Source organism: Panulirus ornatus, chromosome 68 (genome assembly GCF_036320965.1).
Source record: "Panulirus ornatus isolate Po-2019 chromosome 68, ASM3632096v1, whole genome shotgun sequence".
Taxonomy (NCBI): domain Eukaryota; kingdom Metazoa; phylum Arthropoda; class Malacostraca; order Decapoda; family Palinuridae; genus Panulirus; species Panulirus ornatus.
This window is the reverse complement of record NC_092291.1, coordinates 11,287,803-11,314,875: the sequence shown is the minus strand read 5'-3', so window position 1 is coordinate 11,314,875 and position 27,073 is coordinate 11,287,803. Positions and strand designations below refer to the sequence as shown.

At 40.0% G+C, this 27,073-nt stretch overlaps 1 protein-coding gene across 7 annotated transcripts in view; it reads right to left on the bottom strand.

The window, feature by feature from the left end:
• Positions 1-6,736: 6,736 nt before the first annotated feature.
• Nep2 (Neprilysin 2) overlaps positions 6,737-27,073 on the bottom strand; it is a 174,017-nt gene continuing 153,680 nt past the window's right edge. For all 7 annotated transcript variants that reach the window (XM_071659696.1, XM_071659697.1, XM_071659699.1 and 4 more), the window contains exons 7-14: positions 26,090-26,224; positions 23,756-23,838; positions 15,330-15,488; positions 14,955-15,195; positions 14,457-14,625; positions 11,478-11,596; positions 10,892-11,023; positions 6,737-8,998 (exon numbers count right to left, since the gene is read on the bottom strand). In XM_071659696.1, the coding sequence (XP_071515797.1) occupies positions 8,660-8,998; positions 10,892-11,023; positions 11,478-11,596; positions 14,457-14,625; positions 14,955-15,195; positions 15,330-15,488; positions 23,756-23,838; positions 26,090-26,224 (1,377 nt within the window). In that variant the 3' untranslated portion in view covers positions 6,737-8,659. The remainder of the gene's footprint in view (positions 8,999-10,891; positions 11,024-11,477; positions 11,597-14,456; positions 14,626-14,954; positions 15,196-15,329; positions 15,489-23,755; positions 23,839-26,089; positions 26,225-27,073) is intronic.

Below are 27,073 nucleotides of genomic sequence, written 5' to 3'. Positions count from 1 at the left end.
ATGTGTGGAAATAAAAAGAGCGTGGTTGAGAGAGCAGAAGAGGGTGTTTTGAAATGGTTTGGGCACATGGAGAGAATGAGTGAGGAAAGATTGACCAAGAGGATATATGTGTCGGAGGTGGAGGGAACGAGGAGAAGAGGGAGACCAAATTGGAGGTGGAAAGATGGAGTGAAAAAGATTTTGTGTGATCGGGGCCTGAACATGCAGGAGGGTGAAAGGAAGGCAAGGAATAGAGTGAATTGGAGCGATGTGGTATACAGGGGTTGACGTGCTGTCAGTGGATTGAATCAAGGCATGTGAAGCGTCTGGGGTAAACCATGGAAGGCTGTGTAGGTATGTATATTTGCGTGTGTGGACGTATGTACATGTGTATGGGGGGGGGGGGGTTGGGCCATTTCTTTCGTCTGTTTCCTTGCGCTACCTCGCAAACGCGGGAGACAGCGACAAAGTATGAAAAAAAAAAAAAAAAAATATATATATATATACACACATATATATATATATATATATATATATATATATATATATATATATATATATATATATCACAAAACTTCAGGTTAGGTAACAGCAAATGACAACTATTAATTACGTGGTATTTCTTACATCCTTATTTTTCCGCGACTCTAATCAAATTCTAAACCATGAAGCGTAGCAACGGGATTTAACAGAAAGTCACCCAGCCTTTTGCATGGGTAATGTAAACAATAACCGGGTGCCATGCTTTAAGTATTAGTTTCGTTCATGGTAACAACTAAGTAAATGTACATGGGAGGTGCCTCTTACGGGCCAAACAGGCATTACGTAATACCATTCGGTGTTTTGGCTTGTCCTCACTTGAAACATGTTCGTCGGACAAGGTTACTCGTATAACAATAACCAATGGACAGTCGAAACATGATGACCAAATATCGCTAACAAATTATCTACAATCGGCTGAAACATCTTGGCCCAGCAAAATAGTAATGATGTTACTTACATTCCGCCGGCCGGAAGACGGAGAACCATCAGTCACAAGTCGGGAAATTAATCTATACCAATTTTCCACGTAATCATACTATATTCAAGCTTTGTACATTAATTCTGGAGTTTGTATTGTATTGGAGCCATATATCGTTCTTAATCAATGCGATGTTTCACCACAATTTTCACTAAATCACTGTTTCACTTTTCCATATAATGATCACGTCACGATAATTTCAAACTAAATTTCCTATGTATGTTATTCACTAAACCGCACATTTACTAAAACACACAAATGTGCATGTTATACTCAAAGTTGACCTTTCCGTTAAGGCCTCTTGTACGAACACCATTAAACGTATCATCACATATCACTTATGATCGATAAAGGTTCTCACTCTTATCTCTGTCACGGTGTGGCCAGAACTGGGCTTTACACGGAGCTTCCTAGCAAAAGGCTACAGCAAAGCCAGTAAAAATTAGATTATTTTCATTACAAAAGTAGCTTTTTGAAACTTAACTGTGAATGGTAAGTAATACGCTGCTAAGATTACATTATTTGACTGTTGTGATTTAATTACAAATAGCTATATAAACAAACCCTCGGACGTAAACACTTGGCAAACTAGTGAGCGGTCTGCAACGGTTTGCCTAAGAAGCGTTGGTGATAGTGTACCTGCGCGGCGCGTCACGGTCACCTGTGTTAGCTGTCATTTCATGCAATATTCAACTCTTGACAAAGAATACCCGCGCGTCGCGTCAGAGTCACTCGTGCAAGGTGTCATATTATGCGGCGGTATCTTTGACATGACATACCAGCGCGTCGTGTCAGACGCTTGTGTCGGTTGTCACAACAAACTGTCCGTCATAACACACCAAAACGGCATTTAACTTACACAAGATAGTCCAGTCCCATTAGCCAACCCTATCTTCCCATGCCAACTCTCTATTTGTTCTTTAGTTTTTCTCTAGTGTGGTTTCTCTGTCTGCTTCCACCACACACCACGTTTGCAAATGTGTTAACTCTTACCCCACCTCTCTCTCTCTATTATGTGTATATATATATATATATATATATATATATATATATATATATATATATATATATATATATATATTATCCCTGGGGATAGGGGATTAAGAATACTTCCCACGTATTCCCTGCGTGTCGTAGAAGGCGACTAAAAAGGGGAGGGAGCGGGGGGCTGGAAATCCTCCCCTCTCATTTTTTTTTTTCAAAAACAAGGAACAGAGGGGGCCAGTTGAGGATATTCCAAAAAAGGCCCAGTCCTCTGTTCTTAACGCTACCTCGCAGACGCGGGAGACAGCGACAAAGTATAAAAAAAAAAAAAAAAAAAAAAAAAAAAAAAAAAAAAAATATATATATATATATATATATATATATATATATATTTATATATATATTATTATACTTTGTGGCTGTCTTCCGCGTTAGCTAGGTAGCGCAAGGAAACAGACGAAAGAATGGCCCAACCTACCCGCAGACACATGTATATACATACACATCCACACACGCACATATACATACCTATACATTTTAACGTGTATATATATATATATATATATATATATATATATATATATATATATATATATATATATATATATATTATCCCTGGGGATAGGAGAGAAAGAACACTTCCCACATATTCCCTGCGTGTCGTAGAAGACGACTAAAAGGGAAGGAAGTGAGGGGCTGGAAATCCTCCCCTCTCGTTTTTAATTTTCCAAAAGAAGGAACAGAGAAGGGGGCCAGGTGAGGACATTCCCTCAAAGGCCCAGTCCTCTGTTCTTAACGCTACCTCGCTATCGCGGGAAATAGCGAATAGTATGAAATAAAGAAAGATATATATATATATATATAATTTTTTTTTTTTTTTGCTTTGTCGCTGTCTCCCGCGTTTGCGAGGTAGCGCAAGGAAACACAAAAGAAATGGCCCAACCCACCCCCATACACATGTATATACATACGTCCACACACGCAAATATACATACCTACACAGCTTTCCATGGTTTACCCCAGACGCTTCACATGCCCTGATTCAATCCACTGACAGCACGTCAGCCCCGGTATACCACATCGCTCCAATTCACTCTATTCCTTGCCCTCCTTTCACCCTCCTGCATGTTCAGGCCCCAATCACACAAAATCTTTTTCACTCCATCTTTCCACCTCCAATTTGGTCTCCCTCTTCTCCTCGTTCCCTCCACCTCCGACACATATATCCTCTTGGTCAATCTTTCCTCACTCATTCTCTCCATGTGCCCAAACCATTTCAAAACACCCTCTTCTGCTCTCTCAACCACGCTCTTTTTATTTCCACACATCTCTCTTACCCTTACGTTACTTACTCGATCAAACCACCTCACACCACACATTGTCCTCAAACATCTCATTTCCAGCACATCTATCCTCCTGCGCACCACTCTATCCATAGCCCACGCCTCGCAACCATACAACATTGTTGGAACCACTATTCCTTCAAACATACCCATTTTTGCTTTCCGAGATAATGTTCTCGACTTCCACACATTCTTCAAGGCTCCCAGAATTTTCGCCCCCTCCCCCATCCTATGATCCACTTCCGCTTCCATCCGCTGCCAGATCCACTCCCAGATATCTAAAACACTTTACTTCCTCCAGTTTTTCTCCATTCAAACTCACCTCCCAATTGACTTGACCCTCAACCCTACTGTACCTAATAACCTTGCTCTTATTCACATTTACTCTTAACTTTCTTCTTTCATACACTTTACCAAACTCAGTCACCAGCTTCTGCAGTTTCTCACATGAATCAGCCACCAGCGCTGTATCATCAGAGAACAACAACTGACTCACTTCCCAAGCTCTCTCATCCCCAACAGACTTCATACTTGCCCCTCTTTCCAAAACTCTTGCATTCACCTCCCTAACAACCCCATCCATAAACAAATTAAACAACCATGGAGACATCACACACCCCTGCCGCAAACCTACATTCACTGAGAACCAATCACTTTCCTCTCTTCCTACACGTACACATGCCTTACATCCTAGATAAAAACTTTTCACTGCTTCTAACAACTTGCCTCCCACACCATATATTCTTAATACCTTCCACAGAGCATCTCTATCAACTCTATCATATGCCTTCTCCAGATCCATAAATGCTACATACAAATCCATTTGCTTTTCTAAGTATTTCTCACATACATTCTTCAAAGCAAACACCTGATCCACACATCCTCTACCACTTCTGAAACCACACTGCTCTTCCCCAATCTGATGCTCTGTACATGCCTTCACCCTCTCAATCAATACCCTCCCATATAATTTACCAGGAATACTCAACAAACTTATACCTCTGTAATTTGAGCACTCACTCTTATCCCCTTTGCCTTTGTACAATGGCACTATGCACGCATTCCGCCAATCCTCAGGCACCTCACCATGAGCCATACATACATTAAATAACCTTACCAACCAGTCAACAATACAGTCACCCCCTTTTTTAATAAATTCCACTGCAATACCATCCAAACCTGCTGCCTTGCCGGCTTTCATCTTCCGCAAAGCTTTTACTATCTCTTCTCTGTTTACCAAATCATTTTCCCTAACCCTCTCACTTTGCACACCACCTCGACCAAAACTCCCTATATCTGCCACTCTATCATCAAACACATTCAACAAACCTTCAAAATACTCACTCCATCTCCTTCTCACATCACCACTACTTGTTATCACCTCCCCATTTGCGCCCTTCACTGAAGTTCCCATTTGCTCCCTTGTCTTACGCACTTTATTTACCTCCTTCCAGAACATCTTTTTATCCTCCCTAAAATTTAATGATACTCTCTCACCCCAACTCTCATTTGCCCTTTTTTTCACCTCTTGCACCTTTCTCTTGACCTCCTGTCTCTTTCTTTTATACATCTCCCACTCAATTGCATTTTTTCCCTGCAAAAATCGTCCAAATGCCTCTCTCTTCTCTTTCACTAATACTCTTACTTCTTCATCCCACCACTCACTACCCTTTCTAATCAACCCATCTCCCACTCTTCTCATGCCACAAGCATCTTTTGCGCAATTCATCACTGATTCCCTAAATACATCCCATTCCTCCCCCACTCCCCTTACTTCCATTGTTCTCACCTTTTTCCATTCTGTACTCAGTCTCTCCTGGTACTTCCTCACACAAGTCTCCTTCCCAAGCTCACTTACTCTCACCACCCTCTTCACCCCAACATTCACTCTTCTTTTCTGAAAACCCATACAAATCTTCACCTTAGCCTCCACAAGATAATGATCAGACATCCCTCTAGTTGCACCTCTCAGCACATTAACATCCAAAAGTCTCTCTTTCGCGCGCCTGTCAATTAACACGTAATCCAATAACGCTCTCTGGCCATCTCTCCTACTTACATAAGTATACTTATGTATATCTCGCTTTTTAAACCAGGTATTCCCAATCATCAGTCCTTTTTCAGCACATAAATCTACAAGCTCTTCACCATTTCCATTTACAACACTGAACACCCCATGTATACCAATTATTCCCTCAACTGCCACATTACTCACCTTTGCATTCAAATCACCCATCACTATAACCCGGTCTCGTGCATCAAAACCACTAACACACTCATTCAGCTGCTCCCAAAACACTTGCCTCTCATGATCTTTCTTCTCATGCCCAGGTGCATATGCACCAATAATCACCCATCTCTCTCCATCAACTTTCAGTTTTACCCATATTAATCGAGAATTTACTTTCTTACATTCTATCACATACTCCCACAACTCCTGTTTCAGGAGTATTGCTACTCCTTCCCTTGCTCTTGTCTTCTCACTAACCCCTGACTTTACTCCCAAGACCTTCCCAAACCACTCTTCCCCTTTACCCTTGAGCTTCGTTTCACTCAGAGCCAAAACATCCAGGTTCCTTTCCTCAAACATACTACCTATCTCTCCTTTTTTCACATCTTGGTTACATCCACACACATTTAGGCACCCCAATCTGAGCCTTCGCGGAGGATGAGCACTCCCCACGTGACTCCTTCTTCTGTTTCCCATTTTAGAAAGTTAAAAAAGTACAAGGAGGGGAGGATTTCTGGCCCCCCGCTCCCGTCCCCTCTAGTCGCTTTCTACGACACGCGAGGAATGCGTGGGAAGTATTCTTTCACCCCTATCCCCAGGGATAATATACATTTATATATATATACACATACACACACATACGCACATATACACACACACACATACATATATATACATATGAAAAATGTATATATATATATATATATATATATATATATATATATATATATATATATATATAGATTGACAAAGAGGATATACGAATCAGAGGTGGAGGGAACGAGGAGAAGTGGGAGACCAAATTGGAGGTGGAAAGATGGAGTGAAGAAGATTGAGTGATCGGGGCCTGAACATGCAGGAGGGTGATAGGCATGCAAGGAATAGAGTGAATTGGTATGATGTGGTATACCGTGGTCGACGTGCTGTCAATGGATTGAATGTATGTATATGTTGAAATGTATAGGTATGTATATGTGCGTGTGTGGGCGTTTATGTATATGCATACGTATGCGAGTCCTTTGCCAGACCTGCACATTGGTTGAATTGGTTGATTTAGAACCTGTCAGTAACTTGACATCTTGTGTAAGTCATGTAGGGGTATATTTTTTTTGATACAATTTCTGCACATAACAAGAAATGATGGTGGTCATACTTAAGCACAAGAGTAAAACTAAAAGATTCACACAAAATTTATTCATCACAATACTGTAATTAGAAACTGTTTCACTTACACTGTACCAATTTGGTTCATGTAGATTTATTATTAAACAGCATTTCAAAAAATAGTGCTTTTTATTATTAAAATATGTATTATATGCTGCCAAGTATCATAGTATTAAGTGTGCGTATCAAATAATGCAGTGAACTCAATTAGTCACAGTACATGTAAAATAAGTTTTTTCTTTGTCCATTTCTTAAGATTTCTTTTGAAAAGCAATGTTTGTAGTCCATGTAAATCGTTGATAAATTGAGAATATGGTCAGCTGGAACATCTTGCACTTGCATAATAAATATTTGGTCTTGGGCTAAAAGTATTTAAGAGGTACCAAGTCTTAGCTTTTAAAGTTTATAAAACTGTAATGAAAATATCAGTGCTATAATGAATAGCTAAGTATCAAAATTACATGTCAAATTAGGCCTTAAAAAAAGTATCATTGTGATTTTGTAATCAGCTTCAATGAGGTAGCATATGATTACTGCACTTATATTGATATACATCAAAAAGAGTACATCAAAGCCTATGCCTGAGTTTCAGCAATAGAGATGTAAAAAAAATTTAAAATTTGGACCACAGTACATGCCTTTACCACAACATAAAAAGAATGGTAAAATGAGTCAAGTGTAATTAACAACCTATCAACATCTATTCACAATAAAACCCTATCAACAATCAATGTGTAGAAAAGTGAGGTAAATACCGTTTCTTATATGGAGAAAAAATAATTTTCAATTATATTTTTGATATTCTGAGCCATTCTTTGCATGGCCACACAGGAAACCTTACTAATTCCCAGCATCACAGCTCATGCAAACAGTCAGTAACTAATAAGAACACTGAAAATGAAATTATCCATCAGATAAGGGTCATTAAAAAACCTACATTCCTAAATACATAAACTGTTCAATAATATTAAATAAATAAACTCTGACATCACTCACAACAGAATCATCTTCCATCACTACTTTAATAAGAATATCATCTACGAAGGAAACTCCTGCTAACAGTTTTCAGTGAATAAAAAGTGGTGGTGACAATCATTTGATGGAAGATACATCAGCACTGTAGTTGAACACACTGTCATACATTAGGAAAACATACATACACACACACTCACTTAGGCTCACAATAACATAAAAAATAACCACTCGATTCAAGTGAATGTCAAAGGAATACACAAACTACAGAAAAATAATTAGAGATGGATCAAGTTAGGTAGAATATAATGAAATAAGGCAATGTGAAAATCAAAACTTGTGAAAGTGGAGATAATGGTTCAGTGGTGGGAGCTCCATGTTTAACTGGATTACACTAAGAGATTCATTCAAGTTCATTCCATATCATATATATGCTTAACAGTTTTAAACACCTAAAAGCTTCCTAATTCCAGGTGCTATAACCATATATCCATTGTAATTCCTTTTAAGGTTTTCACCATTTCCATTTTTGTTCCTGTCAATTACTTATGAGTTTAGGATGAGACTAAAATCTTGAATGTGCTATTGCAAAAATATATCTCTCTTAACTGACTATGATTCTAATGAAATGGGGTCCTTTCTCTTCCCACGGCCCAGCCGGGGATGAAAAGGCTTTGCACACTGAAGACAGAGGCTTGGCCCTCACCATGAGATAAATTTATTAAGGAATGTACATATGATCCTGCACTACATGAAGTCATGCTTCCAAGAATAGCCATGGTGAAATCTTGATTATAAGCAAACCTCAAATGTGTCACAGAATGACCTAGATGGGGTTGGGCAAAAAGTGAATTTCTTGAAATTCTGGTGAGGTACCCTGTAGTCAGCACTGAAGCACCGATGTCAAAGATGTTTAACACTACTTCTCCAACAAAACCAAGTCCAACAGGATCTGACGACAACCCGTTACCAGACGGAACACTTCTGTGTGGGGTTCAAGGGGGAGCCAGCTGGGCAATTCCAGTCACTGGCAAAGTCAATTTGATTGCTGAAGGGCCCATTGACTCTGAACTGTGCAGGTGAGTGGGCTCCAGTTAAGATACGCAATTTTAGTGTTTCTGGACGGTACTTGCCACACCAAACATTAGCAGCTGACAGCCAGAACAACTGCTTTGTATTGTATGGTAATGATGGCAGGAGTTTTTCCTCACCATTATCCTTTACCCATTGTTTGTATGCATTATAGGCTTCTTTGATGCCTCCATTATCAGCAATGTTCTCACCTTGAGTGTTAATGCCATTTACCTGGAAGAAAAAAAATTACTTTAGCTTTGATGACAAACTTTGTTTGCTTAAGCTTTAAAGAGGGAAAACCTAAATCATTAAACCTACTGGCCTTTTTGTAATATATTGGTTGTTTCAGGACAGGTTCCCATGTGTGTAGTAATGAAGAAAATTTTCTTCATTTTGCAAAATTTTTACAAACTGCATGAAGTTAACAAAAGGACTGGGACTTTACAATCAGTTAATAAAGCCACCCAATCATTATTGTTAATTTTGATATCTTGTGCAAGGAAAATAGCACATTACATCTATCCAGGAGAGTTGAAAAAAATGGGCAGATGAGAGTTGGGAGTGAGATAATATCTGTGAACTTAGGAAAAGTCTCAAAGTACATCTGGTGAGGTGTACGGAAGAGTAGTGACAGGGTGGTGGGATCCAAAGATCAGCTGACTGGGAGGAACATTATGGCTTTCGCAGAAGTTGAGGAATGTATGGACAAGGCTTTTCCTTTTACAAATTCATGCGAGAAATACTTGAACAAGCACGTGAACTGCAAGTCATTTAAGGATCTGAAGAAAGAACTTGACAGGATTGAGGGAGGTGTCTTGCAAAAGCTGCCTATAAATATATGGGTAAATAAAAGTTGCTAAAAGAAGCAATGAATTTTTACAGGAAAGTGGTTCCTGGAGAAGGTGTCTTTATCAAGAATATGTGATCTTACCATGGTTGTTCAATCATTTAAGGACAGGGTGCTAAGAGAGGCGAGTACAAGGCTTTTGCAGCGAGTGGTAAGTTTCTAGTAGCTTGGGGTAAGCAAACATGGAAAATAAACCAGTTCATAGTTGCAGATGGCACAGCTATGGTGACAGGTTCCAGTTAGAGACACAGAGGCTGGTGACAGTTTGACAGTGTGTGTTAAAGGAGAAAGATAAGAGTACAAGTAAACAAAAGCAAGGTGATGAGGTGCAGCAGGGGGACTATATGTGACTGTGTTTTAAAGCAGAAAGATAAGAGTACAAGTAAACAAAAGTAAGGCGATGAAGTGCAGCAGGGGGATGGTATGTGACAGGATAGGTTAAGTTTGAACAGGAAGGACTTCTTGTGCTATAGGTACCTCAAGAGTGGACATGTTGCTTGTGGAAACATTAGGGCTAAAGTAAGCCATAGGTTGGGAGAGGGGAGCCAAGGTCCTAATTGCACTGAGTGTGTGGAAGGAGAGGTCCATGTCTGTCAAGGAAAAAATGGATATATCTTAAGATATAGTATTCTTGACTGTTGTGTAGCTGTGAATCTTGGGTCTTGAACACTGAAGAAAAGACAGCAAGCATGTTGGAAATGAAATTCCTGTGGATAGTATATGGTGTGAGGTAGGTTGATAATATAAGGAATGACGATGTAAGACAGGTGTGATACCAAGTGTAATCTGATAAGAGAGCTGACCAAGGTTTGCCGAAATGAATGGAAACATGGCAAGAACTAGAGTATATATTCATGTTAAAAGTGGAGAGGAGTTGGGCTATTGAGATAAAGATAGAGGGATGAAATGAAGAAGGGTTTAGGGTATCAGGGCCCAAGAATTCAGGAGGGCAAGGCATGTGCATGCGAGATTGAACTGGATTGACGTACCACACAAGGGTGGGAACATTCTATCAATAAGCTGAACCAGGGAATATAAAAAAGTCACTGTGAATCACAGAACAGTCTGTGGGTCTTAAAGGTGGATGGTACACTATGGTTTAGATTCATCATACAACAGAGAAAGTGGACATGTTTTACCTTAATATGGCAGAAGACACTTAATTTAATAAAAATGCATAACGTCCTTCTCTTAATGAGGTGATCCTCAATAGAGTCTGTAAATCTTAAATTCTACTTTGTAGCTGGAAGGGAAACATAATTAGGATGTCAACTTACATTCATATTGACTTCACTAACACTGAAGTTGCTATATTGGTCAATGATGCACTTGGCTTTTTTAAGGAACTCTTCTTTTGTCTTCCTCTCCCACCAATCACGAAGGTCACCTGTTGCATCAAACTGCCGGCCCTGCATAACAAAATGACAATTTGATAATTTTCCTTTTTTACATGTACCAGAATGATAAAAGTTATATGAAAAATGTGAAATGAAGACAAAGTTTTGCCCAGTACATTCATATGTAAACTACTTAGGTTAACAAGCTAATTAGTCATCATCCAAATTCTGGCAAGTATTAAGCATCATACAATGGCATATCATTAAACTCATCATTGATCATTCACTCCATTCCCCTTTACACTGAATGTTCACCTGCACATATTCAACTCCTGTACAGTATGCTAAAGTGAAGAATGGGTTCCACACTTGTAAAAGATTTTTTCACAGCATCAGGCAGACTTAGAATTTCCATTCACAACTCAAACCTCATGCACTAAATGTCTCCAGTGATTCAGAATGGCTATCATACCTTTAGTACTAATTACCATAATACACACCTCCAAGCCACCTTGTGTCATCTTACCGTGTCATCAAACCCGTGAGTAATTTCATGACCAATGACGTAACCAATTGCACCAAAGTTCATGTACTTTGGTCTGTCAGCCTCAAAGAACGTTCCCTGCAGAATACCAGCTGGAAACTCTGGTGAGAAAATTAGGAAATTATTTTGGACTTCAAATAAATGTATACATTTGACCTAACCCACACAACCCATGCAATCAGCAAATTATGTAGAGAAATTAAAAAAAAAAGTAGATAAATGAGCAGTTACATTAAACACAGAATCGAAGCTCCAAAGCCTTGCCATAAATAACCTTCCATTAACAGGCTGTACCATCTACCTGTTCAACAATTAAACCAAGTCAGAAACAAAATTACAACACACACACTTTTCTTCTTTCTTTCATACTATTCGCCATTTCCCGCGTTAGCAAGGTAGCGTTAATTTAATTAAATTTAATTTAATGTAATTCTAAGCCTCTCACCTAAGCTGCAACCTTATCAAGCTAAGAAACATTCAGACAAAACCACATCTCAGCAGCACAGACCATGGGACAAATCTGAAGTCTAAACAAGACCCTCACTAATGCACTAATGCAACAACAGACAACAAACTCCCACACCTATCTAACAGGATGAACCAAAAAAATCAACAACACCAATTCTGGTAAGCAAAAAAAAATCCATTATCAGAATCACCTTGGCCCTCAACATGAAGCACTGCTGACCCAATGCAACAATATTCCATGAAAAATACAGTTATGAAACACTATCACGCCTTCAAAGGGTCAGTCATAAAAATCTACAGAACTTCAACTATTTACAACTGCTCTTTCATCCTTCATTCTTAACACATAACTCAATTAAAACACCCAAGACCTCTCCTGCAACAGACACTGAAAATTTATCAAACTTTTACACGAAACACTTCAGTCCAGTAGCAATCAAAGTACTTAAAGAGACCTTCAACCACACCTGGCTACACCAAATCCTACATATCTAGAAACTAAACATAATATTCATCCTGGAACCTTCCAGCTCCCCTTCCTCCAACAATTTCACATCAATATTGCTATTGATAATCAAGCTCCTCAAAACCATAACAAATTCAACCAAAATATCATACTCTTACCAAACCATCACAGGTTCAGACTCAAAGACTCCAATTTTAAATTACATACAAACCTCTAAACAAATTTAGGACAGCTTCAACCAACCACTGGAACCATCATCCTACACATTACTAATGGCAACATGCATCAACAGATCATTCAACATTCTTCTACAATTTGTCTTACAAAACACACTCGAGACCACCTTCCATAAAAATGATATTAAATGGTTGGCCAGCTTCCTGGCAAGCTGCCAGGTACGAGTTATCCACAAAGATTTCAGCTTAAACATTCAAAGCCCCACACTGAAGTTACAAAGAAAGCATTTCTTTTTCTAACTCTTTTTATTCTTCCTCTAAGTCCTGCAAGGTAGTGTGAAAGTCCTCATATGCAAATGATCCCATCACATTACCCAAACACTGCAGAAGCAAGACATAAATGTAGCACTGCATCACATACTTATGACACTTAACTGCTCAAAATTCTACAATCACCCTCTTTAGCTTTGACAGGCATGACATCCTGGATAACTATCCTGAAAAATCATCCACTTCCATTCAAGAAAACTCTTAACAACACAATTTGGTCATATGACATTTCCCACATTACAAACATAAAAGTAAAAGCCATGAACAAACTAAGCACCCACAAAGCATCAACTTCTACAAGAAAAAGAATTCTCAGTAACCCACATAAACATTTTTTCTGATATACCCTAATCATGCCTCACATGCTTGGACACCCAACCCATCAAAGGCAAACAAAACTAACTACTCTAAACAGAGCATTCAGAAAAAACACCAGTTGCTATGTAATCATAAACATTTAACAAAAAAAAAAAAAATCCAGCAATCTCACTACAACATGCACAGCACCCACTTCTGTACAAGAGAACCAACTCCTTTTCCTCAAGCCACTTCATAAACATCCACCACCCTCCATACAATAGAAATAAGCTCACCTATTCCTCATACTTTTGCAACCTTTACTCACAGATCTCCCAACCCAAACAAACTCCATAGTGAGCGAGTATATTTGCACCAAAATGAACCGAGAGGATGTAAACAGATTGCCTCCCAAACAATCTTGAACTTCATTTCATCAGACTTAATACCACTAGAAACTGTACTAACTAGGCATGTACAAATCTCACTCTTCTCTATGATCTAGGTACCACTTTATTTTGTCCTTATAGTGAATCACATGGCAAAGGCAAAATATGCCCCAGCCATGGGTGTCTTGAGTAAAAAGGAAAACAAAATGGAATAGAAAAAAGAAGAAATCTATCTATCAGAGCTCTTCAGATATTTGTAGAGCTAACTCTCACTGGTACAAAGGTTATTGGAAGAAGGGGAAAAAGATGAAAGAAGAGTGTCACAGGCTCACTGTCTGAAGGAAGAATCAGATATCACAATTGCTAATTCTCACATGGCTGCTCTAAACATAATAGCTATAGGCCTTAATATTTCTACTTCATGGATGATTAATGTTATTCATATCATGTAAAATCATAGGTATCAATGTTACTGGACTAGGTGTGCTTAAGGTTTCGCCGAGTGTGTTAAGTCACATTTGGCAAGTAAGCATCATTAGGAATACTGTCTCATCAAAGAACTTCTCACTCTAACAGAGTCTGCAATTCTCTACCACCAGAGGTAGTGCAGCCTTAGCTTGTATGAGTGTTTGGAAAGGTCATGGATAACACTATGACTAACAGAAATTGATCCTGAAGTAATTATAAATAAAAGTAAGAGAATCATAGGCATCCTGAATATGTTCCAGAAAATGTTTTTCACAACAGTCTGTGAAAAAATATATCTTCAATCATTGTTCCTGTTCTATATGACATCCTCTAGAATAGTTTACAACAATATAGAAATGTGCATTACGGATGGAATTCTCCAAGGGGCTGTAGAAAGCGTTAACAACTGCTGCAGCTCCATGATTCCTCCAGTCCTTCTTGTCGATCTTTTCTCTTAACCTCCTGAAGGAATAGTTGGTTCCAAACACAGTCAGATTACGCATATTTTCAAGAAGGTCACCACTTGAGATTACCAACTGGAAAAGAAAATTATATATATACATATATATGTGTTTGTGTGTCAGAATCTAATTTCTTTTGTCATAATATCTACAAAGATAAAAAAAATAACAGCTGCAATGCTACGGCAACTGAGGATTGTTGTCAGGAATGAAGAGAAAGCCACAGACTTTTAATGACACAGATACTATACACTTCTGAAAATGACCTCTGGCAGTTCTTGTATCCAACTCCTACAGGATGCATAATTATAAACTACAATTAAAGACTACATACTAAGTGACAATCTTCGAGAATCAGCAGTTAATTTTCATAAAGAACTGTTGATAAATATTAAGGAACTTACTCCTTTATAAAGATCTGTTAACTTCTGGTCAATAAGAAGCTCTGGAGGATAAGCGATGTGTGGAGTAATGGCTTGGGCCTTTTGAATGGCACGTGAGCGAGTAGCTTCATCCATCCAGTCAATTTTTTCAAGAATCTTATGAAACTCATTACGAATGTACTGTACCATCTCATCAGCAGCAGCTTTGGCATCCTCCTTGAAGAAGACTCGAGCATACATGGAACCTACAGCATGTGCCAAGCTGTAAAACAAAATTTATGAATACCTGTGCTTCAGTTGAAGAGCAGTTATAGCAAATCATTAGTTTCGGATAAAATATGATTAGTGTAACTCCAGTACAATCATCTCACTAAAGCCATGTAACCTGATGATTACCTTCCAGACACCGATCCCATGCACTCCTTCCAACGGGGCTCTCTGGTGCCCTTGCCAACCAGCTTCTTGGAATACTCCAACTGGATATCACGGGCTTCTTCTGTCAGGTAGGCCACTGATGCTGCTGTCACACGCCACAACATATAGTTCGCAATAACTCTGCCAAACAAAAATGACTCTTATTACAAAAACTATCGTTAGCAAACCTTAATCATTTGTACTTCATAAAATTCAAGATATATGAAGTAACAATATGGATAATGGATCTCAGATTTCATGAGATATCTAATATAACAATTACACTGCTAGTCCTGAGTTGTATGACAGCAGAAAAAAAAAAGTTTAAAAACTGACTACATGCGAATATACTAAAGACTGGACGTGGCAGATTATTAAACAAAAAAGTGCCAAAGATTACAATCATCATCTAGATGGATTACACAAATAGACATTACGAGGTCTACAAGCATAAGTTCTGTGGGTCATGGTGCTTACAAGTTCTGAGGATTGTGATGCCAACAAGTTCCGAGGATCATGGTGCCAACAAATCCAGAGAGCTGCACTGCCAAGTTTTGAGGGCCATGGTGTCAGCAAGTCCTGAAGGGATACAATGTCAACAACTCCCAAGAGCCATGGTGTCCACAAGTCCTGAGGCATGTAGTGCCAAAAAGTTCCAAGGGCTGTGGTACCAACAAGTCCTGGGGGCCATTGTGCCAACAAATCCCTAAGGCAATGGTGCTAATAACTTTCAAGGCCCACCTTGCCAACAAGTACTGAGGCCATGATGCTAAGTCCCAAAAGCCAAGTGCTAACAAGTCATGATGACCCTCGTGCCTACTAGTTCTGAGAGCTGTTGTGCCAACAGCTTCAAAGGGTTGGGGTGCCACTAAGTTCCAAGGGATGTGGTGCCAACAAATTTCAAGGGCTATAGTGTCAACAAAGAACTGTGGAATCATCAGTTCTGTGGTTTATGTTTGCATTATATTTTGGGTAGTGGTTTTAAAAATTCTAGGATGAAGCATTAGTGCCATGAGCATGTAGTTTCAAGCATTAACATGGGATTGCACATAGCTGGGTTTAAAAGGATTCTTTCAGTATTCCTCATTGCTTATGCCGGTGGTAGCTTTAGGTTGTTTTGGTTGGGGTGATATGTGACATGAGAGAGTCTTGGAGAGAAGTGGTAAGAGAAAAGAAGTGGAAAAAGCCTTGTGGATAATGAAATGTGGGAAGGAAGTAAAAGTAGATGGTAATGCAGGTGGATTTACCAAGAAAGGGGTTGATTGTGTTGTTGACTGGTTGGTAAGGATATTCATTGTATGCATGGCTCACAGAGAAGTGCCTTAGGATTGGCAGAATATGAGGTAGCACCAGGAAACACACGAAGAATAGCCCATTCACTCATATACACACACACACACATATATATTTATATATATATATATATATATAGATATATATATATATATATATATATATATATATTTTTTTTTTTTTTTTTTATACTTTGTCGCTGTCTCCCGCGTTTGCGAGGTAGCGCAAGGAAACAGACGAAAGAAATGGCCCAACCCCCCCCCCCATACACATGTACATACACACGTCCACACACGCAAATATACATACCTACACAGCTTTCCATGGTTTACCCCAGACGCTTCACATGCCTTGATTCAATCCACTGACAGCACGTCAACCCCTGTATACCACATCGTTCCAATTCACTCTATTCCTTGCCCTCCTTTCACCCTCCTGCAGGTTCAGGCCCCGATCACACAAAATCTTTTTCACTCCATCTTTCCACCTCCAATTTGGTCTCCCTCTTCTCCTCGTTCCCTCCACCTCCGACACATATATCCTCTTGGTCAATCTTTCCTCACTCATTCTCTCCATGTGCCCAAACCATTTCAAAACACCCTCTTCTGCTCTCTCAACCACGCTCTTTTTATTTCCACACATCTCTCTTACCCTTACGTTACTTACTCGATCAAACCACCTCACACCACACATTTTCCTCAAATATCTCATTTCCAGCACATCCATCCTCCTGCGCACATCTCTATCCATAGCCCACGCCTCGCAACCATACAACATTGTTGGAACCACTATTCCTTCAAACATACCCATTTTTGCTTTCCGAGATAATGTTCTCGACTTCCACACATTTTTCAAGGCTCCCAAAATTTTCGCCCCCTCCCCCACCCTATGATCCACTTCCGCTTCCATGGTTCCATCCGCTGACAGATCCACTCCCAGATATCTAAAACACTTCACTTCCTCCAGTTTTTCTCCATTCAAACTCACCTCCCACTTGACTTGACCCTCACCCCTACTGTACCTAATAACCTTGCTCTTATTCACATTTACTCTTAACTTTCTTCTTCCACACACTTTACCAAACTCAGTCACCAGCTTCTGCAGTTTCTCACATGAATCAGCCACCAGCGCTGTATCATCAGCGAACAACAACTGACTCACTTCCCAAGCTCTCTCATCCCCAACAGACTTCATACTTGCCCCTCTTTCCAGGACTCTTGCATTTACCTCCCTAACAACCCCATACACACACACACACACATATAAATGGATTTGTATGTAGCATTTATGGATCTGGAGAAGGCATATGATAGAGTTGATAGAGATGCTCTGTGGAAGGTATTAAGAATATATGGTGTGGGAGGCAAGTTGTTAGAAGCAGTGAAAAGTTTTTATCGAGGATGTAAGGCATGTGTACGTGTAGGAAGAAAGGAAAGTGATTGGTTCTCAGTGAATGTAGGTTTGCGGCAGGGGTGTGTGATGTCTCCATGGTTGTTTAACTTGTTTATGGATGGGGTTGTTAGGGAGTTAAATGCAAGAGTTTTGGAAAGAGGGGCAAGTATGAAGTCTGTTGGGGATGAGAGAGCTTGGGAAGTGAGTCAGTTGTTGTTCGCTGATGATACAGCGCTGGTGGCTGATTCATGTGAGAAACTGCAGAAGCTGGTGACTGAGTTTGGTAAAGTGTGTGGAAGAAGAAAGTTAAGAGTAAATGTGAATAAGAGCAAGGTTATTAGGTACAGTAGGGTTGAGGGTCAAGTCAATTGGGAGGTGAGTTTGAATGGAGAAAAACTGGAGGAAGTGAAGTGTTTTAGATATCTGGGAGTGGATCTGGCAGCGGATGGAACCATGGAAGCGGAAGTGGATCACAGGGTGGGGGAGGGGGCGAAAATTCTGGGGGCCTTGAAGAATGTGTGGAAGTCGAGAACATTATCTCGGAAAGCAAAAATGGGTATGTTTGAAGGAATAGTGGTTCCAACAATGTTGTATGGTTGCGAGGCGTGGGCTATGGATAGAGTTGTGTGCAGGAGGATGGATGTGCTGGAAATGAGATGTTTGAGGACAATGTGTGGTGTGAGGTGGTTTGATCGAGTAAGTAACGTAAGGGTAAGAGAGATGTGTGGAAATAAAAAGAGCGTGGTTGAGAGAGCAGAAGAGGGTGTTTTGAAGTGGTTTGGGCACATGGAGAGAATGAGTGAGGAAAGATTGACCAAGAGGATATATGTGTCGGAGGTGGAGGGAACGAGGAGAAGAGGGAGACCAAATTGGAGGTGGAAAGATGGAGTGAAAAAGATTTTGTGTGATCGGGGCCTGAACATGCAGGAGGGTGAAAGGAGGGCAAGGAATAGAGTGAATTGGAGCGATGTGGTATACCAGGGTTGACGTGCTGTCAGTGGATTGAATCAAGGCATGTGAAGCGTCTGGGGTAAACCATGGAAAGCTGTGTAGGTATGTATATTTGCGTGTGTGGACGTATGTATATACATGTGTATGGGGGTGGGTTGGGCCATTTCTTTCGTCTGTTTCCTTGCGCTACCTCGCAAACGCGGGAGACAGCGACAAAGTATAATAAAAAAAAAAAAAAATAATATATATATGCAATCGAGTGGGAGATGTATAAAAGAAAGAGACAGGAGGTCAAGAGAAAGGTGCAAGAGGTGAAAAAAAAGGGCAAATGAGAGTTGGGGTTAGAGAGTATCATTGAATTTTAGGGAGAATAAAAAGATGTTCTGGAAGGAGGTAAATAAAGTGCATAAGACAAGGGAGCAAATGGGAACTTGAGTGAAGGGCGCAAATGGGAGGTGATAACAAGTAGTGGTGATGTGAGAAGGAGATGGAGTAAGTATTTTGAAGGTTTGTTGAATGTGTTTGATGATAGAGTGGCAGATATAGGGTGTTTTGGTCGAGGTGGTGTGCAAAGTGAGAGGGTTAGGGAAAATGATTTGGTAAACAGAGAAGAGGTAGTAAAAGCTTTGCGGAAGATGAAAGCCGGCAAGGCAGCAGGTTTGGATGGTATTGCAGTGGAATTTATTAAAAAAGGGTGTGACTGTATTGTTGACTGGTTGGTAAGGTTATTTAATGTATGTATGACTCATGGTGAGGTGCCTGAGGATTGGCGGAATGCGGGCATAGTGCCATTGTACAAAGGCAAAGGGGATAAGAGTGAGTGCTCAAATTACAGAGGTATAAGTTTGTTGAGTATTCCTGGTAAATTATTTTTTTTTTTTTTTTTTTTTTTTTTTTTTTTTATACTTTGTCGCTGTCTCCCGCGTTTGCGAGGTAGCGCAAGGAAACAGACGAAAAAAATGGCCCAACCCCCCCCATACACATGTACATACACACGTCCACACACGCAAATATACATACCTACACAGCTTTCCATGGTTTACCCCAGACGCTTCACATGCCTTGATTCAATCCACTGACAGCACGTCAACCCCTGTATACCACATCGCTCCAATTCACTCTATTCCTTGCCCTCCTTTCACCCTCCTGCATGTTCAGGCCCCGATCACACAAAATCCTTTTCACTCCATCTTTCCACCTCCAATTTGGTCTCCCTCTTCTCCTCGTTCCCTCCACCTCCGACACATATATCCTCTTGGTCAATCTTTCCTCACTCATTCTCTCCATGTGCCCAAACCACTTCAAAACACCCTCTTCTGCTCTCTCAACCACGCTCTTTTTATTTCCACACATCTCTCTTACCCTTACGTTACTTACTCGATCAAACCACCTCACACCACACATTGTCCTCAAACATCTCATTTCCAGCACATCCATCCTCCTACGCACAACTCTATCCATAGCCCACGCCTCGCAACCATACAACATTGTTGGAACTACTATTCCTTCAAACATACCCATTTTTGCTTTCCGGGATAATGTTCTCGACTTCCACACATTTTTCAAGGCTCCCAAAATTTTCGCCCCCTCCCCCACCCTATGATCCACTTCCGCTTCCATGGTTCCATCCGCTGACAGATCCACTCCCAGATATCTAAAACACTTCACTTCCTCCAGCCTCTCACCATTCAAACTCACCTCCCAATTGACTTGACCCTCAACCCTACTGTACCTAATAACCTTGCTCTTATTGACATTTACTCTTAACTTTCTTCTTCCACACACTTTACCAAACTCCGTCACCAGCTTCTGCAGTTTCTCACATGAATCCGCCACCAGCGCTGTATCATCAGCGAACAACAACTGACTCACTTCCCAAGCTCTCTCATCCCCAACAGACTTCATACTTGCCCCTCTTTCCAAAACTCTTGCATTTACCTCCCTAACAACCCCATCCATAAACAAATTAAACAACCATGGAGACATCACACACCCCTGCCGCAAACCTACATTCACTGAGAACCAATCACTTTCCTCTCTTCCTACACGTACACATGCCTTACATCCTCGATAAAAACTTTTCACTGCTTCTAACAACTTTCCTCCCACACCATATATTCTTAATACCTTCCACAGAGCATCTCTATCAACTCTATCATATGCCTTCTCCAGATCCATAAATGCTACATACAAATCCATTTGGTAAATTATATGGGAGGATATTGATTGAGAGGGTGAAGGCATGTACAGAGCATCAGATTGGGGAAGAGCAGTGTGGTTTCAGAAGTGGTAGAGGATGTGTGGATCAGGTGTTTGCTTTGAAGAATGTATGTGAGAAATAATTAGAAAAGCAAATGGATTTGTATGTAGCATTTATGGATCTGGAGAAGGCATATGATAGAGTTGATAGAGATGCTCTGTGGAAGGTATTAAGAATATATGGTGTGGGAGGCAAGTTGTTAGAAGCAGTGAAAAGTTTTTATCGAGGATGTAAGGCATGTGTACGTGTAGGAAGAGAGGAAAGTGATTGGTTCTCAGTGAATGTAGGTTTGCGGCAGGGGTGTGTGATGTCTCCATGGTTGTTTAATTTGTTTATGGATGGGGTTGTTAGGGAGGTGAATGCAAGAGTTTTGGAAAGAGGGGCAAGTATGAAGTCTATTGGGGATGAGAGAGCTTGGGAAATGAGTCAGTTGTTGTTCGCTGATGATACAGCGCTGGTGGCTGATTCATGTGAGAAACTGCAGAAGCTGGTGACTGAGTTTGGTAAAGTGTGTGAAAGAAGAAAGTTAAGAGTAAATGTGAATAAGAGCAAGGTTATTAGGTACAGTAGGGTTGAGGGTCAAGTCAATTGGGAGGTGAGTTTGAATGGAGAAAAACTGGAGGAAGTGAAGTGTTTTAGATATCTGGGAGTGGATCTGGCAGCGGATGGAACCTTGGAAGCGGAAGTGGATCATAGGGTGGGGGAGGGGGCGAAAATTCTGGGAGCCTTGAAGAATGTGTGGAAGTCGAGAACATTATCTCGGAAAGCAAAAATGGGTATGTTTGAAGGAATAGTGGTTCCAACAATGTTGTATGGTTGCGAGGCGTGGGCTATGGATAGAGTTGTGCGCAGGAGGATGGATGTGCTGGAAATGAGATGTTTGAGGACAATGTGTGGTGTGAGGTGGTTTGATCGAGTAAGTAACGTAAGGGTGAGAGAGATGTGTGGAAATAAAAAGAGCGTGGTTGAGAGAGCAGAAGAGGGTGTTTTGAAATGGTTTGGGCACATGGAGAGAATGAGTGAGGAAAGATTGACCAAGAGGATATATGTGTCGGAGGTGGAGGGAACGAGGAGAAGAGGGAGACCAAATTGGAGGTGGAAAGATGGAGTGAAAAAGATTTTGTGTGATCGGGGCCTGAACCTGCAGGAGGGTGAAAGGAGGGCAAGGAATAGAGTGAATTGGAGCGATGTGGTATACCGAGGTTGACGTGCTGTCAGTGGATTGAATCAGGGCATGTGAAGCGTCTGGGGTAAACCATGGAAAGCTGTGTAGGTACGTATATTTGCGTGTGTGGACGTATGTATATACATGTGTATGGGGGAGGTTGGGCCATTTCTTTCGTCTGTTTCCTTGTGCTACCTCGCAAACGCGGGAGACAGCGACAAAGTATAAAAAAAAAAAAATATATATATATATATGTATCCCTGGGGATAGGGGAGAAAGAATACTTCCCACGTATTCCCTGCGTGTCGTAGAAGGCGATTAAAAGGGGAGGGAGCGGGGGGCTGGAAATCCTCCCCTCTCAATTTTTTTTAATTTTCCAAAAGAAGGAACAGAGAAGGGGGCCAGGTGAGGATATTCCCTCAATGGCTCAGTCCTCTGTTCTTAACGCTACCTCGCTAACGCGGAAAATGGCGAATAGTTTGAAAATATATATATATATATATATATATATATATATATATATATATATATATATATATATATGTGAGGGTATTGATTGACAGGGTGATGGCATGTACAGAGTATCAGATTGGAGAAGAGCAATATGGTTTGAGAAGAGGTAGAGGATGTGTGGATCAGGTGTTTGCTTTGAAAAATGTATGCGAGAAATACATGAAGCGACAAATGGAGAGAATAAGTGAGGAAAGATTGATAAAGAGGATATATGTGTCAGAGGTGGAGGGAACAAGGAGAGATGGGAGACAAAACTGCAGGTGGAAGAATGGAGTGAAAAAGATTTTGCATGATTGGGGTCCGAACAAGGCATGTGTGGAATAGTGAATTGGAACAATGTGATATACTTGGATCAACATGCTCTCCGTGTTTTTATAAAACATTTACTCTCAACTTTCTCCTTTTACACACTCTTCCAAACTCAGTCACCAACTTTTGCAGTTTGTCACTTGAATCAGCCACCAGTGCTGTATCATTAGCAAACAACAACTGACTCACTTCCCAGGCCTTCTCATCCCCAAGAGACTGCATATTCGCCCCCCTTACCAAGACTGTTGCATTTACCTCCCTCAACACCCCATCGATAAACAAATTTAATAAACATGGTGACATCACATGCCCCTGCTGCAGACTGTCCATTTCAGATTACAGTATGAAAAATTCAAATGTTCTGGATTACATACTGAGAATCTCTTACTATCACAGAAACCAACATATCTCTAAATACCAAAAGATGCCATGCAGCTATTTGAATTATTTCGTTATCCCTTGAGAGGATGTTTCTATTGTTGATATCATATACAAAACTTAAAAGAAAGCTGCGGGAGTACCTACCTCTTGGGTGTTTCAGCAAGCAGTTTGCCCAGGTTTTTCACATAACTGGGTACGTTTACCACAACAGGTTCCTCATTGGTTACCTAGGAGTAATGATAAACGTTAATCGTTTTGTAACAAATACCCATCAATAGATCCTGTGAGAATACAAGTATCTATTATTTCATGTGTGGCGGGGTGGCGATGGGAATGAATAAAGGCAGACTATGAATTATGTAATGTACATGTGTATATATGTATATGTCTGTGTGTGTATATATATGTATACGTTGAGATGCATAGGTATGTATATTTGCATGTGTGGACGTGTATGTATATACATGTGTATGTGGGTGGGTTGGGCCATTCTTTCGTCCGTTTCCTTGCGCTTCCTCGCTAAGGCGGGAGTCAGCGACAAAGCAAAATAAATATAAATAAAAGAGTTATCATTAACTCCATTTCCATTTACATGATATGAATCAAGAGCATGTAGACATGAACTTTCAGGTAAATGATGTTGCAAAACAGCAAAATTTATGTTCTTTCAATGAGTCAAGAAGCACATGAACAGATTTTCTTTAACCGGTATGATACTTTGCAAAATAGGGTACTTCTCATAAATCAGGTATGTATCAACAATACTTCTGAATGATCAGAACCACCTTCCACTGGCCTCAAAATAGCTCATGCAGTTCTCTAGTCAAGACTTTCATTAAAGTGTCAACACATACTATGTACTTTCAGCATTGGATTAAATGGCATCAATTTGTATAATTTTTCTTATGTAAACTTATATTGAGTATGCCACTTACAGCATCCAGTTCATTCTATCCCATGCATGCCTTTCACACAGCTGCATGTTCAGGTTCCGATATTTCCAAGCTTCCTACATTCCTAGTTTGGTGTTGAAGACCACAGAAGTAACCCAATTATGTTCAAAAAAAAGCATAATTATGGAATTTAGCAATTAGTTGAAATTCAGTTTAGCAGAACATTTTCTGGATGTTTTTCTATAGAATAAATGATTGTGGGAAGGGCTATAAGGCTAGAGGAAATGTGGGGTCAATTAAAGTAAAACCTATGATAATGATTCGAAATGCACCTAGGGGACAAGATTACCAAATTTCAGAATTATTGTCTAAATATATATATACAGTATTGTCAGCTTGTTCCACTACCAAGTTAAGAGTATTTGCCAGAAGTTATGTTTTGCCAGAATGGGTGTGTAGGGAAACTATACATATCATAGCTTCCCTGTCACACAGTGACATTGTAAGAGGAAAACTATAACAAAATCTTTTCATTCAAAAATATCATAGAGGTAAATTTCAGTACCTTTGGAAAGTTAAGCGAGGTTTTCATGGGTTCTCTTAATATATACTAGTGTTTCACTTCCTTCTGCAACCTAACTTTTCTATTATCTATATTGTTCTTCATTATCACAGTATCATATACTGTTATTATATCTCATTACTGCCTCTCAAGTGTTAGGAATCCATTGACATGCTTTTCTTACACTTCCTAAAGTTACATTTGTGGTACCCTCAAATTGAATATTTTCTTTTATTCCTTTTTTAAATCATTATTTTTCTCTAAAATTTCCAAGTTCACTTCTCAGCTTTTCTCTATCTTTCTGTTACCGACTATTACACAATGACCACTACAGATATCAGTAAATGATGGTTGGGATCTCTAATAACTATGTCTTTTGAGTCCTCCTTGCCTCACATCAGTCTTTTCTTTACACATCAATTTGCTGCTATGAAATGGTACTTCTAAGAAATACTTTAGGGGCTCCTGTGGTACCTCCCTCCTCCCCTTACTTGTACTGCAGGCTTGTTGAAGTAGTAGTCCGTTTCTGCTCCTAAGTGTGAAAACTGATCTTGGGTACTTCTGACAATGTTATTTCTATGTTTGTGAAATTCGATATCTGTACAGAATAAGGAAAGGGCTCTAGACATGAGGCACTATCTTTTACACCTTCCTAACCATTAAATATTCAAATTACCGCTGGCATTCACGTTTCACAGTTTATTCCCGTCACAGTCTATATACTTCTTTATATCCTTTCTAAAAAGCTTTCCGGTCTCAGGTCAATCTGGTATTGCCCATCATGAAGAACTTATAATGCTAATGTTTTACACGATTTACATACTTTAAGGCTATCGTAACTTCATAAGGCAAACTCTACATTTTCTCTCATCCTTCATCAACAGATCTGTTGCCCTAAGCCTCTCATTATAGGGTAAAATACTAATTTTCATTGAATTAAGTGGGATGAATCTGTCAACTGGAAAAAAAAAAGAGCAAGGAATCATCGAGAAAAACTGGAGATGAATTTGGGCCAATACTCACCGTGAAGAATGGACTAAGGAGTCTGTTGATGTAGTCCAACCATGGGATTTCTGGAACCAATTCGTGGAGTTCACCAATGGTCATTTTATTGTACAGCTTAGTAGCATTGCGCCGCTCCTCCTTTGGCAGGGAGTACTGCAAGAAAAGCCTCCTTAGTATTCCTTTCCATGGTTTACCGCGGATGTTTCACATGCCCTGGTTTAGTCCATTGACGGCACCGACACTAGTATATCGCATTGTTCCAATGCACTTTATTCCATGCATGCCTTTCACTGTCCTGCATGTTCAGGCCCTTATCACTCAAAATCTTTTTCACTCCATCCTTCTCTCTTCAATTTGGTCTCCCAGTTCTCCTTGTTTCCTTTACTTCTGACACATATATCCTCTTTATCAATCTTTCCTCAACCATTCTCTTCATATGTCCAAACCATTTCAACAAATACTTTTCTGCTCTCTCAATCATACTTTTATTTTCACACAGCTTTCTTACCCTTTCACTACTTACTCGATCAAACCACTTCACACCACATATTGTCTTCAAGCACTTCATTTCCAACATAACCATCCTCCTCTATACAACCCTGTATAAAGCCCATACCTTGCTGGAACTAAAATTCCTTTAAACATATCCATTTTTGCCCTCCGAGATAACAATCTCTCCACACATTCTTTACTGTTCCTAGAACCTTTGACCCCTCCCCCACCCTATGACCCACTTCCACTTCCTGGTTCCATTTGCAGACAAGTCCACTTCCAGATATCTAAAGCACTTCACTCCTCCAATTTTTCCCCATTCAAACTAAGTAACTTGTTTCTCAACCCTGCTGAACCTAATAATCTTGTTTTTATTCATATTTACTCTCAACATAATTCATACTTGCTGCCTTTATTGATTCTTGTCGCCACCCCACCACACATGAAATGACAACCCCCTCCCCCTACATGCGCACGAGGTAGTGCTAGGAAAAGACAACAAAGGCCCTC